This window comes from Mustela nigripes, chromosome 12, assembly GCF_022355385.1.
Source record: "Mustela nigripes isolate SB6536 chromosome 12, MUSNIG.SB6536, whole genome shotgun sequence".
Lineage (NCBI taxonomy): Eukaryota > Metazoa > Chordata > Mammalia > Carnivora > Mustelidae > Mustela > Mustela nigripes.
In genome coordinates this window covers 32,830,304-32,844,749 of record NC_081568.1, presented here as the reverse complement: position 1 = coordinate 32,844,749, position 14,446 = coordinate 32,830,304, and the positions used below count along the sequence as shown (strand labels likewise).

Here is a 14,446-nt window from a genome sequence, read left to right as displayed (position 1 = left end):
AAAAATTTTAAAAACTTTACAAAAATATAAAGCACTTTACTTTTACTTCCACTGCTCATTCTAGTCTGGATTAAAGAACTCTTCCACGGGAAAATGAAAACGGCTTTCGGGTTCAGTGATAAATGAATAAAAACACTCTTCGATCTCTTTAGCGGGGGTGAGGTGGAGATCACTGTATAGTTTATTTAGAGGTAATCTGGATACACTTTCCGGTAATAGCCACTACAGTCCAAAACTATTCAGATGAACCCTGGGATACCCTTACCAGGTACCAAAAAAGAAATCAGCTTCAGGGTGATCTGTCGGGTTTTTAAGAACATACTCCTGAGAAAAGATAATCCAGCAAATAATCTTCACTGGAACTTGAGCCATTTCATCGTGGGCCCTCCTCAATAAATTCACCAACAATCAACCATCTGGCAAAATGTTTCACTACTATTTTCCTGTGAGTCCAATGACAATGAGTCCACAAAAATTTAAAAACCTACCTGCATAATGGCTCAAAACTCAAAAAGAAAATAATATAGAACCTATAGGAAGCTGAAATGTAATAAAAGAGAATTGGACTTAAGAAAACTAAAAGTCGAAAAAAATAAATTTATAAATAAATAAATAAATTAATAATAATAATAATAAATAACAGTCCAGGTAATTCTCTAAGCCAGTCTGTCCGAAGAAAACCATTTAGACACTTCCAAACAAGTGTTCTAATGCTAACAGAGCCCTTATGAGAATTGAGATGATGTATATGAAAGAATCATCTAAACTATTACTAATGTAAAGCTCTTCCGTAGAATACCATTTACAGTTGGATTCAGAATCCAAATCAGAAGAAATGTGTAACGTAGCAATGAAAAAGTGGAACTGGTAGGCGCGTCTAGCTATCTTCACTGCATCCAAAACAACCACTGCTGATTTGTGTACTACTAGACACCTTCAAACACTCATTTAAACTTCTATACTTTTATCCAGATCTTAACCTTTTCCCAGTCGCTAGCAAGATAAAGACAAGCAGCACAGATTTGAGATGTAAGCGGTTGTCATGGGTTATGAAAAGATGCAGTTTCGACGCAAATGCCCTAGCATAAGGGAACGTGAGTTCCTGGAGGGGGACAACCGACCCTGCAGCGACGCTCAGAAGCCCAGCACCCTGGGGAGCTCTGGTCTGGGAACTATACTGACCACAGGCCGAAGCCTCCAGCCTCTACCGCCATAGAGTGCCAGCTTTGAACTATGGCCGGCCGGCCCGCCCGCCCCCCTCTCCCCGGCTCCCTCACCATCTTCGCCGGCGGCTTCGCTGAGCTGCTGTATGTGGGCCTGAGCCAGGTCCCCGAGCTCTTCCACTCGCCTCACCACACTGGAACCAGCGGCCGCCATGGCCACAACGGGCGGGCGCGCCCCAGCCACGTGACTGCACCAGCCCGCGGTCACCTGATTTCCCGGCGCAGGCGGGGCGTGAGGGCGGAGCTCGCCTGGTTGCTGGGACGGAACCCACGCTCCGTAAGAGGGCTTACACTGGCGGGTAAATAAACTACCGTTTATTTTCTCCCTTTCTGACTTCCCCTCCCTCCCATAACCCGGAGCAAGAGGTATACTTTAGCGGCGAGCATGACGTCAGAGTACGCCTCTCTCCCGCCCCCTCCTCCAAACCAATCGGGGAGCTGTCCACGCCCTCACGTTGGCCCAATGGGAAGCCAGCTTTCTCTGCGGGCGCTGGGAGGAGAGGGTGGATGCGACTGGCTGGAGGTGGTTGGCTGGCGGATCTCGCCGTTGGGTCTCTGGCCCCAGGCAGCTGTAGTCTGTAGGGCAGACGGGAAGCTTTGGAAGTTGGGTGTCCTCATTTGGCCTTGTAGTGAAGGCGTTGCCTAAAATAAAATGATTATAACTTCCTGGTCAGAAATGGAAAGCCTGACAGCCCCTTTGCGGCACATAAAAGTCTTCAAGGGGTTATTGTGTGTCTGGGTGGGGCGCTCCAAATACTAGTGGGCGTTCCTAGTCTGCTTGTTGAGTGTCGCTTTTCCAAATCTTTAATTTTAGCACCTGGGTTTGTTGTATTTCTGAACTGCGTTGGCTGGCTTGTATTAATGTACTTTAACCGTCTCGCGTCCAGTAGCACCAAAATTTTGCATTTACAAAAAGTTCCATTGCCACACACCTCAACCCTCAATGTGCTCATTATGTGTGAAGTTCATCCTCTCAAGAATGAATTTTAAAGCACTTAGTCTACGAGTCTAATGTCTACTTTTCATTCTCTATATTCTTGTCTCTTTCCAAACCTTAACTCGTGTTTAGTTTTTTATTTGGACAAAGTACATCTTGAAAAATTTTCTATTCTATCTTACTTTTTATGAAAGATAGTTTTTCTTTAATAGGCAATACTAAAAATAGGGAATGTGATAGTGTTGTGATTTATAAATGATTAATCACAGTGGCTTCTTAGTTGATCTTTATAACAGTTTCTTTCTCCAGTTCACTCTAAACATAGTGGATGGAGAGGAATCGTAAGTATTCAGATGTTTATTAGTTTAAGATTCTATGTTATCTTGTCAGTAAATTACTCTCTTGTCATGCATGTAAAGGCCAGGAAGTTTGCATTTTATGATCAGTATGGCTAAAGAATCAAAACTCTAATAAGCATTTGGCACCTCGGTGTTCATTTTAAATAAATTTACGATTCCAATAATTCATTCAACAACCATGGACTTTTAGTAGAAAGCATACTTGGCACTGGGAATTATTGCTCAACCAATAAATCAAGTATGTGCTTGTTTTCAGAGAGCTGAAAGGGATGTGAGAGCATATAGTACAGCCCTTCATTTCCAGATGAAGAAATTGGGCAGAATTTGACTGTAAACTTCTCCAAACCCTACAGTACACAATATTGTGATTTGTGCAAGACCATACCAAAGTAAGCATCTGAAGAAGAGTGTCTCACCATAGATATAGACAGGTAACAGCCAGCCCCACCACGAAAGGCACTGAAGAAAATACTTGAAGCCAAAGAAACCCTGTCCTAAAAAAGAAAATATGAGTAATTTTCTCCAACTTTATAAGTTATATTTATTTTTTAAAAAAAACCTGTAAAAATATGCTAGATTTTAGAAACTTCTCAAAGAAATTAACTCATTATGAATCTACCAAATTATCTTCTAAAATAAATAATTGATCTATTTGTACCATTATCCTCATTGCTAATATATAATTGGATAAAATCCAATTAGCTAAAAGGAAATTAATTAAGTTTAATCAAATTTTGGACCAGGAAGACTTTTTGTCTCTTGCAGTGTCTCTCTAGTTCCCTCTACTGACAATGTTTAACATCATATCAGCTTACCAAAAAATACTTAAAGGGCCCATTCATTGATTTTACTCATAGAAGAGGCAAAACAGGATAAATTTAGAGCTCATAGTCAATAAATCTATAACCAGAACCGTAACAGCATATGCAATGACTCTAAGTTTGGAAATTGCTTGGCAGTTTGGAGGAATGGAAGGAAGCCAAATGGTCCTAGTGTGAGGGGGAAAGTGGAACAAGGTGAGCTTTAAGGCTATCTCTTAAGGTGGATGCCCCACTCATAACCATGGAAATAAACTTCAAACCCTGGAGTGAGCTTCTGTTGGCAATATCTATATTAATTGACCCCGTCTTCTGGCCATGGCCAATTCATTTATTCAATTAGTTGCTCATTAATTCAACCAACTGAGCCACCCAGGCATCCCTAGTTGCTCATTAATTCAATGTTTAATGAGCACCTACTCAATACCAGGCACAGGTGTATGGTAATAAACAAGACAGAATGGCCTTTGTGGAGATAGATCGAATGGTAGATAATAGATCCAGAGGTAAAAATAGGACAGAAACCAAGTCAATCAGATTCTTTCTACAGGTAATTTGAAACACTGAAGAGAGAAGCACAGAGATAGGACTAATCATACTAATGTCAGTGCTCCAGGGAGAAACCCATCTGCTGCTACAGAGGTTCCTAGGGGAGGACTTGGGTTTCTTTGGCTCCCTAAATCTTGGTTACTCAACTTTTTCTTGATAATTTTTTCTTGATCATTTCTTGATAATTTCCCATATCTCAACTTTTTCTTGATAACTTTTTCTTGATAATTTCCCATATCTTTATCCTGAAACTAATTAGAGTCAGTTTCTGTTGCCCACAAAAAAAAAATACAGAATGGGTATATGTTAGTAGGGGCATATCAGGCAAGGCTTCTGATGCCATGTTAAATATTGTGGACTTTATCTTTTTGGGGCAGAGAGAAAGAGAGAGGGACACTGTAGAAGGGGAGGGGCAGAGGGGGAGAGATAGAGAGCATCTTAAGTAGGCTCCACACTCACCAAAGAGCCAGATGTGGAGGTCATTCTCACAACCATGAGGTCATGACCTGAGCTGGAATCACAAGTGGAATGTTTAACCCACTGAGCCACCCAGGCGCTATTAGGTAGAATAATTTTGACTGCAGTTCTCAGAAAAATCAACTACAAGCTAAACAATGAGGAAATAAATGAATTGGAAAATGAATCCCAGACATAGGACAGGCTTCAATGCTGACTTAAATCAGCAGCCCTAGCTCCATTTCTCTGCAAGTCTTTTGGCTCTGCATTTTTTGTATGTTGGCTTTACCCACAGCCTGATTGTGAAAAGGCTGCAGCCATTAAAGGCCTCATATCTAAGAAAACTACCATTAGAGGAAGAGAACGGCAGTGCGCAACTTTGTGATTTGTGACTGAAAGCTCACAGAGGGAGAGGGAGAAACAGACTCACCACTCATGGAGAGCCCAATGTGGGGCTCCATCCCAGGAACCTGAGATGATGACCCGAGCTGAAGGCAGATGCTTAACTGACTGAGCCACCCAGGCACACCAGAAAGGGCTTTTTTCAATTCGACATTCTATCAGTGAATTAGAATTAGTTGTAAGTTATAGACAAAACCACAGAGGCTTAAGACAGATGCTCATTGCTCTCTCAGAGTCCAGAAATCTGTAAGTTTTCAGTCCAGAGTTGTATAAGCACTCTATGGTGTCAGGGTGCTAGATTTCTTCCATCTTGCTGTTCTGCCACAAGTGTTTCCTTCCTAAGGAAGGAAATCAGCTCTTGATCTAAGGTGGTCTGTGGAAGTCTAGGTTTTATATTCATATTCCAGCCAGTAGAAAGGAAGAAAGGCAGATCATGTTCCCTCCTCCTAAGGGCATTTCCTGGAAGCTGCATTGACCATTTCCACTTATATCCAACTAGCTAGGCCATACCAGGATATAATAAGCTAGAAAAATGTAGGCTTTATTCCCAGCAACCCATGAGCCTTCTAGTGTGACCAGTGATCCTAGTTTGTCTGGAATTTAGGGCTTCGACGAGACACAGGATTTTCAATGTTAGACAGTTGGTCACCATAGTTCCATTACTCTGGAAAGAGACGAGAATGGATATTTGCCAACACAGCCACAATCAACTGGGAGCTTTTTTGTTGTAACTGATAAGAAATTAGACATAAAATGGCATAAGCTAAAAACAGAAAAAAAAATTTGCTGAATGATGTAACTGAAAAACAGAGGCCCAAATAAAGACATTAGAACCAGGTCTCTCTTGAACTGCCTATTGCCTTTGGTTCTCTGTTGGCGCCATTTTCAAGGTGGTACCAATGGTGGCAAAAGGCTGCCAGCAGCATTGGGCTCCCATTCTTCAAATTATAAGCCAGTCAAAAAGAAGAGCCTTGGGCGCCTGGGTGGCTCAGTGGGTTGGGCTGCTGCCTTCTGCTCAGGTCATGATCTCAGAGTCCTGGGATCGAGGCCGGCATCAGGCTCTCTGCTCAGCAGGGAGCCTGCTTCCTCCTCTCTCTCTGCCTGCCTCTCTGCCTGCTTGTGATCTCTCTCTATCAAATGGATAAATAAAATCTTAAAAAAAAAAAAAAAAAGAAGAGCCTTAATCTAACAACCGGAACAAAATCTAAGAGCCTGGTCCTCACATGCCTGAATGTGATCAGCTGCTCATCCCTAAGGCCATTACTGTCCCCAGGGGATCACTGTCCCTTGGAGCAGGTGGGTTCACCCCTCCCTGCCAAACTGTTAGACCTGAAAGCAAAAAAAGGAAGTTTTATTTTAAAAACTGTTGGTACACAGAAAAGGGTGGATCAGAGGCTACTGAGCAGCAAAATCACAAATGTTCACTATTGTATGATCCCTGATCCCTTTGCCATGCCTACGATGTCTGAAAAGCAGAGAGATTGAGATCACTGCCAGACAGAAAATCTTGCTCTCCCATAACGACAGATACACAGGAGGTCTAGGTGATGCTCTAACATGGTTTTAAGCAGCCTCTTCTGTCTGGCTTTTCCTTCCTCATTCCTGTCCCACCTGGCCTTCATGGTCTTAATCAATCCTTTATTCCTATTCCCAGTGAGTTATAACCAGTTTTCCTAAATGGATACAGAAGATTAAAAACTTCAGATTCTTCAAGTCCCTAACAGAAAATTATCTAAAAGGCCAATACACCCTTGCTCAGTTAATCTGAGCACAATTTATGGTTTAACACCAGTGGTATTGTGCAGATAGTTTTCTATTGTTTTTTTCAGTCCTACCAAACCCCCTCCACCATACCAGTACATATATCCTGCATAATATATCTTGTGTGTGTATGTGTTAATATAACATATGTGATTTTTTTCTAATTCAGATTTTGAGGCAAAAACACATTTTGGTCCATACAGCACAGCATGACTTAGAGCTCACATAGTAAATCAGAGTGGTAGTGGTATCAGAAAAGAATTACTTGGGGTGCCTGGGTGGCTCAATCAGTTAAGTGTCTGCTTATGGCTCAGGTCAGGATCTCACGGTCCTTGGATAAAGCCCACACTAGTCTCCCTGCCCTGAGAAGGCCTCCTTCTCTCTCGACCTCTGCCCCCCTCCCAGCTTGTCCTTTATCTCTCTTGCTATCAAAAGAATAAATAAAAATCTTTAAAAAAAAGAACAAAAGGAATTATTTTACTCTTCAAATAAATTATATTTGTATAGCACTTTTAAATTCCCAGAAAATTCTTGCACCTTATCTCTAAGTCTCAACAACTCAGTGAAGCAGGTAGATATATTTTCCATACTTCATAGGTAAAAACCTGAAACTCAGAAAAAGTTACATGACTTGTTTAATTTCCCACAAGTAGCGAGTGGCAGAGTAGAAATTAGAACCTCCTTTCTCTTGGTTCCTAGATCTCTGATCATTCCACCACTCTCACCTTCTTGCCCATCTCTCCACTTTCCAAAACCACTGGCCCTTTGGGGATGCTTTATATCACACTAGTTACCAACTGTGCCCTCAGACTATGAGAGACCTGGGTTCGAACACCATCTCCTCTTCTTACTTCTCACATCGTTTCTGCTCTGTTTAACATTTCTCACTCTCATGATTTGGCCATCATGTATACAATGTATACAATGACACCCAAATCTATCCTATCTCCAACCTAAACCTCTTCATTGAGCTTCATACTTCCATATACTGTTATATGAAATCACTTACTGGGCATTTCAGCTGTAAATGCCATAGGTATTTCAAATTTAAAATGTCCAATCCAGGGATTATCATTTCCTACCCCATCTGTGATACCCCAGCTCCTATCTTGGAATCATTCTTGAATCCTATTCACTCAGCCCCATTCCAGTTCCACCCAAACAGACACAAAGTTCTGAATATTTTACCTCCTTTCCTTTCCAAGGAGAGGTAAGCAACTATCCACCCAAAGTCTTGATTAATATATTCGATTTTATTTTATTTTTTTAAAGATTTTATTTATCTACTTGGCAGAGAGAGAGATAACAAGTAGGCAGAGAAGCAGGCAGAGAAGAGAGTGGGGGAAGCAGGACCCTGGGACCCAGGACCCTGAGTGGAAGGCAGAGGCTTTAACCCACTGAGCCACCCAGGCGCCCCCAATATATTCGATTTTATTAAAAGGATAATTGACCCATTGTGGTAGATATAGATACAGCAATAGTCCCACAAACACATCCACATCCTAATTTCTAGAATCTGTGAAAGTTACCTTACATGGCAAAGGAAGAGTAAGGTTGCAGATGGAATTGAGACTGCTAATCAGCTGATCTTAAAATAGGGATGCTACCCTGGATTATCTGGGTGAACCCATTATAATCACAAGGGTGAAAAGTGGAAGAGGGAGGCAGACGTTAGAGTGATGCCAGAGGAGAACTGGACTCACCTTTGCCAACTTTGGAGATGGAGAAAGGGGGTGATGAACCAAGGAATGTGAGTAGCCTAGAAAAAATCCAGAACCTAGAAAAGGCAAAGAAACTTGGCTAAGGCCTCCACTGGGTTTATATTTGTCACAGATTGCCACAAAATCAGTGGCTTAAAACAACACACATTTATTTCCTTATGGCTCTGGAGGTCAGAATTCCAAAATCGGTTTCAACATGTGCCAACAGGGCACACTGCCTCTCGCAGTTCCAGGGAAGAATCTGTTTCCTGTTTTTCTCCAGCTCCTAGAGCTGCATTTTTTACGTTCCCTAACTCGTAGCCCTTTCATCTGTCTTCAGAGCTAGCCATGTGGCAGATTCAAATCTTTTTGTGGAAAAAAAAAAAAAAAACTTTTTGTGCTTTTATCCTATCACCTTCTCCTTTCTGACATCAAATCTGCTTACATTCCCGATTCTTATAAGAACCCAACATCTAATTGTTTGCTCCCAGCTCTTAAAAGACTTGTTAGAAATTATTCATGTCTAAAGGACAGCCAGCAGAATGCTGCTGTCCAATAGAACATTCTGTGATAATGGATGTGACCTATACTTGTGCTGTATTTCATAAAAATTGAATCACATATGGTCTTTTATGACTAGCTGCTTTTGCTTATACAACGTCTTCAAGATTCATCCATTTTTGTAGCATGCATTAGTACTTCCTTCCTTTTTCTTACCAAATAAGATTCTGCTGTTTGGATATACCACATTTTATTTATTCATCAGTTGATTGGACCTTGGGTTGTTTTCACCTCTGGCAGTTAATATTGCTATAAACATTTCTGTATAAGTTTTGTGTGGCCCTATGTTTTCACTTTTTTAGGGTAAGAAATGAATTGCTGTGTCATATGGTAACTCTATGTTTGTTTGACAGACTGCCAGACTGTTTTCCATTTTACTTTCCCACTACTATGTTAGGGTTCTATTTTCCTAACATTCTCACCAACATTTCCTATTACTTCACTTTTTGATTTTAGTCATCCTACTGGGATGTTACTGGTGTAACTGGTATCGTGCTTTTGATGTGGATTTCCCTAAGGAATAATTGTGTTGAGTATCTTTTCATGTGCTTATTGGCCATTTGTGTATCTTTGAAGAAATTTCTATCCAGAGCCTTTGTACATTTTTAAATGGGCCATTAAATTTTTTATTATTGACTTGTAAGAGCTCTTTATATATTCCAAATAGAAATCGTTTGTGAGATGTATGATTTTCTCCTATATTTTCCTAGTCCATAGGTGATTTTTCACTTTCTTAATGGTGTCCTTTTTCTTTTGCTGCTCATGTTTTTTTGTTTTTCTTACTTTCCTAAGAACCCATCACCAAATCTGAGGTCATGAAATTCATCTGTGTCTTCTGGGGATTTTATAGTTTAGCTCATTTTACATTTAGGTCTTTGATCCATTTTGCATTAATTTTTGCTTCTGGTATGAATAAAGGGTCCAACTTAATTCTGCTTGTGGATATCCAGTTCTTAGAAAGACTATTTCTTGCCCATTGACTAGTCCTGGCACCTTTGTTGAAAATCAGTTGATAAGTCTTTTGATATTTTTACCTAGTTATACTATCCATTATTTAAATTTGAATATTGGAGTCTCTATTACTATTCAATGGTCTGTTTCTCTCTTTGTTTATTTATTTGGCACTCTGATGTTAGTGACATATATATTTATAATTTTAATATTTTCCTTTTATCATGATTTGAATGGTACCCTTACAAAAGATCTGGCTATGGGGAATACTTCTGTTTCTCTTCCTGCCCCACCCTTCAACTAAAAAGATGTAAAAATAAGCCTTCTCTTACATGCAGAGAGTCCAGTTTTATTATTACTAGGATTGACTTTCAATAGACAATTCAATTATTATTGCATACCTATCCAATTATTGTCAGAAAAGAGGGCCACAGATTATTCTAAAACACAAGATATTACTTTTAATTTATTCATTTCATTATGACAAGAACATGACTCTCTTGTTTCCAAATCATTAGATTCTAGCTCTTTTCTAAGCAATGCCAAAGAAATATTTCTTAGAAAAACTAGACGTCTAGGGGTTCCTGGGCAGCTCAGTCAGTTAAGCGTCTGCCTTTGGATCTGGTCATGATCCTGGGGTCCTGGGATAGAGCCCCATGTCAGGCTCCCTGCTCAGTGGGGGGTCTGCTTCTCCTTCTCCCTCTACCCTTACCCCTGCTCCTTCTCTCTCTTTCTCACTCACTCTATCAAATAAATAAATAAAACAAAACAGAACTAGACTTCTTGTCCCATGAAAGGGAATATATCTCATTTCTTCTTATACTGCTGCTGTATAGAAGAGAACCTGCTCTAGAACAAATGTCTGATAACTTCAAATTTTAATATTGTTTTTATCACCTCTTCAGGAACAGATATTTATAGATATTTCAAAAAGAAGTTGGAGGTTATATAACTTTTTATCCACAATGAGATAAGAGTATTAATTATAACAGCATAAAGTATAAAGTCAAATCACCTGAAATAAAAGTAACTCCTATTGAAATTTCTATAAATACTCTCCTGGGCATTCATGAATAAACAAAAGCAATTTTTCTTTTTTTTGTAGATTCTTACTGTCATAGAGCTTTAATCTGATTTTTTGACTTTTCAATGTCTTGGAGATACTGAAATGTGTCATTCTTTTTAATATTTCAAAGTCTGCATAATTAAGAGCTTAAGAAATTTTATTGGATAATGATTAATTTAAAAAATTACACAAATAGTATACAATCACCTACAGTAAAAATTAAAACAAGGCAATGCATATAGATGGAAAATTATAAATTTGTCTTCACTTTGGACTCCTACTCTCTCTAACCTTCTAGAATAACCACTGTTTTTTTCAGATATCTTTCTATGAATTTCCATATGAATATCACAAATATATAATTTTGGTTTATTCCTCTTTACATAAATGAAATCACATAATACACATTATTCTGCAACTTGATTTCTTCAAAATATAACCTGGTGAATTTTTTCTGTAAGTACATGTAGATCCCTCTTCTTCTTTTTTTTTTTTTTTAAGATTTTATTTACCCATTTGACAGAGAGAAATCACAAGTAGACAGAGAGGCAGGCAGAGAGAGAGGAGGAAGCAGGCTCCCTCTGAGCAGAGAGCCCGATGCGGGACTCAATCCAAAGACCCCGAGATCATGACCTGAGCCGAAGGCAGCGGCTTAACCCACTGAGCCACCCAGGCACCCCATATCCCTCTTATTCTTTATGACCGCTGTGTAGTATCTCTAGGTAAAGATATCTGTGAATTCCTCCCAGTACTTTCCTAACTGCATTCTAGTAAAATAGCACTTTTACACTTTTAGACTGGTTATGCTCTAGGACTCATCAGTAATATTTGTCCATTCTGTCTTTTGAGCAGAAGTGTTTTGTTAGACATCAATAAATGAGACAGCAGGCTACTCTGAGATAGGCAGAAAACCCAGTGTAGATATGCCTGGAGGGTAGCCATGTTTCAAGTCACAGCTCAAGCCTACAGGGAACTGGCTAGTATCCATTAATAATTTTTAAGTGGGGAGATGTTTATCGTGTTGATTTATTTATTTTCCAACTTAATAGCTTTTTATCACTGAAGTACATGTAGATTTTTTTCTTTGAAGGCTGCCACCCCCATTCATCTATAGAGAAATACACGTTGGAAGATTACCACTGCCATTCCATTGTGGGTCGCCACAGGAACGATTAGTGTGTGATGTGAAACACAATGTTCAGTCTCCTGAAATGCTCCTCTGGATTCCCGGGTTAGAACTGGAGAAGGCAAAGTTAGTAACCAAACTGGAAATATATATTTGTATGTATATACATATGAATACATATAAATATTATACACAGGAAGTATATAAACATGTATATGTTTATATACATAAACATATGTGGCTCAGTGGTTAAGCCTCTACCTCCAGCTCAGGTCATGATCTCAAGGTCCTGGGATAGAGTCCTGCATCGGGCACTCTGCTCATCAGGGAGCCTGCTTCCCTCTCTCTCTTTGCCTGCCTCTCTGTCTACCTGTGATCTCTCTCTCCCTCTGCCAAATAAATAAATAAAACCTTTAAAAAAAAGAAAAAGAACACTTCACATGAGATAGATCCTCTTAACACATTTTTGACTGCACAATACAGTATTTTTTAAAATTTTTTTAAAGGTTTTATTTATTTATTTGACAGGGAGAGATCACAAGCAGGCAGAGAGGCAGGCAGAGAGAGAGGAGGAAGCAGGCTCCCTGCTGAGCAGAGAGCCCAATGTGGGGCTCGATCCCAGGGCCCCAAGATCATGACCTGAGCTGAAGGCAGCAGCTTAACCACTGAGCCATCCAGGCGCCCCTGCACAATACAGTATTATTAACTACATGCACAGTGTTGTACAGCAGAACTCTAGAACTTACTCATTGTGTATATGTGAAACTCTACACATGTTGGATAGCAACTCCCACATTCCCCCCCTCCCTGAGTCCCTGGCAGCCATCATTCTACCCTCTGCTTTTATGAATTTGACTGTTTTTAGATACCTCATATAAGTGGAATCTTACAGTATTTGTCTGTGGCTGACTTACTTCAATTAGCATACTTCAATTAGCATTACTTCAATGTCCTCCAGGTGCATTCATGCTGTTACATATGGCAGGATCTCCTTCTTTTGTAAGGTATGTATATATCACATTTTCTTTTTTTTTTAAAGATTTTATTTATTTATTTGACAGAGAGAGATCACAAGTAGGCAGAGAGGCAGGCATAGAGAGAGAGAGAGGAGGAAGCAGGCTCCCTGCTGAGCAGAGAGCCCGATGTGGGGCTCGATCCCAGGACCCTGAGACCATGACCTGAGCCGAAGGCAGTGGCTTAACCCACTGAGCCACCCAGGCGCCCCTATATCACATTTTCTTTATCCATTTATCCATGAATGGATATTTCTCTTGCTTCCACATCTTGGCTATTGTGAATAATGCTGCAATGAATATAGTGGTACACATACCTTGAGATCCTGAAATAAGGCTATTTTGAACTCACATCAAAACTCTATGTATAGGGATGCCTGGGTAGTTCAGTCCTTAATTGTCTGCCTTTGGCTTGGATTGTGATCCCAGAATCCTGGGATCAAGCCCCACATCAGGCTCCCTGATCCCCGGGAAGCCTGCATCGCCCTCTAAGCACTCCCTCTGCCTGTATTCTCTCTCTCACTGTCTCTCTCTCTGTCAAATAAATAAAACCTTAAAAAAACCTATATGTATGTGCTATTAAAACACACTGAGGGTTGCTGGGGGGAAGGGGGTTGGGAGAAGGGGGGTGGGTTATAGACATTGGGGAGGGTATGTGCTTTGGTGAGTGCTGTGAAGTGTGTAAACCTGGCGATTCACAGACCTGTACCCCTGGGGATAAAAAAATATGTTTATAATAAAAAAAAAGTCAACTAGAAGTTACATAATATTTTAAACAATGACAGAAAATACCTAAAGTCCTGCTCTCATTATGTTTTTTTTTTTCATTTTTCAGTGGTCTTTTCCAGTTTTTGGCCGTATGTGAAACTATATGACACACAGCTGTGATCGTTATACAGTTTGAATTCTGCTTTTTACAATTATCCTTAACATTTCCACACACACTTGAAATTTTTACTTTTTAGTGGTGGCAAAATAAAACTTTCAAAAAGGATGTACTATAATATAATGGATTGGTTCCTTATGCCTGGATAAGTGACCCTGAATTCTGCTCTACTGAGCAGCTAAAATAATAAACATGGAACATAATACAGAAATAAAGGGTATCACAATGTTTTGGCAGCATTTTTTTGAAATATATTATTGCAGGCATTAGTAGTTTTCTTAGAGCACAACTAGTGGATGGGGCCACAAAAATAAATAAATAAATAAATAATCAATCATCCAGTCAACAGGGTACATGAAAAGGTGCTCAACATCACTAACCATCAGGAAAATGCAAAAATCAAAACGACATTGAGTCATGCCAGTCAGAACAGCTGTTATCAAAAAACAAAAAATAATAAGTGTTGGCAAGGATGTGGAGAAAAGGGAAACCTTGTGTATTGCTGGTGGGAATATGAATTCATACAGCCACCGTGGAAAATAGGATGAAGTTTTCTCAAGAAATTTAAAATAGAAATATCATATGGTCCCACAATTCTACTTCTGGGTATTCAAAGGAAAAGAAAACACTAACTCAAA

The 14,446-nt window shown here is 39.8% G+C and overlaps 1 protein-coding gene and 1 long non-coding RNA gene across 5 annotated transcripts in view; one reads left to right on the top strand and one right to left on the bottom strand.

The window, feature by feature from the left end:
* RIMOC1 (RAB7A interacting MON1-CCZ1 complex subunit 1) overlaps positions 1 to 14,446 on the bottom strand; it is a 43,363-nt gene that overhangs the window by 21,249 nt on the left and 7,668 nt on the right. For all 4 annotated transcript variants that reach the window (XM_059417059.1, XM_059417062.1, XM_059417060.1 and 1 more), the window contains 5 exons: positions 11,921 to 12,021; positions 8,209 to 8,282; positions 2,936 to 3,013; positions 1,678 to 1,865; positions 1,278 to 1,515 (listed from right to left, as the gene is read on the bottom strand). In XM_059417059.1, the coding sequence (XP_059273042.1) occupies positions 1,278 to 1,515; positions 1,678 to 1,865; positions 2,936 to 3,013; positions 8,209 to 8,282; positions 11,921 to 11,934 (592 nt within the window). In that variant the 5' untranslated portion in view covers positions 11,935 to 12,021. The remainder of the gene's footprint in view (positions 1 to 1,277; positions 1,516 to 1,677; positions 1,866 to 2,935; positions 3,014 to 8,208; positions 8,283 to 11,920; positions 12,022 to 14,446) is intronic.
* LOC132028279 (uncharacterized) lies at positions 1,425 to 13,908 on the top strand. Its single transcript, XR_009407390.1, has 3 exons — positions 1,425 to 1,522; positions 12,868 to 12,913; positions 13,758 to 13,908. It is a non-coding gene; the product is annotated as an uncharacterized LOC132028279 (long non-coding RNA).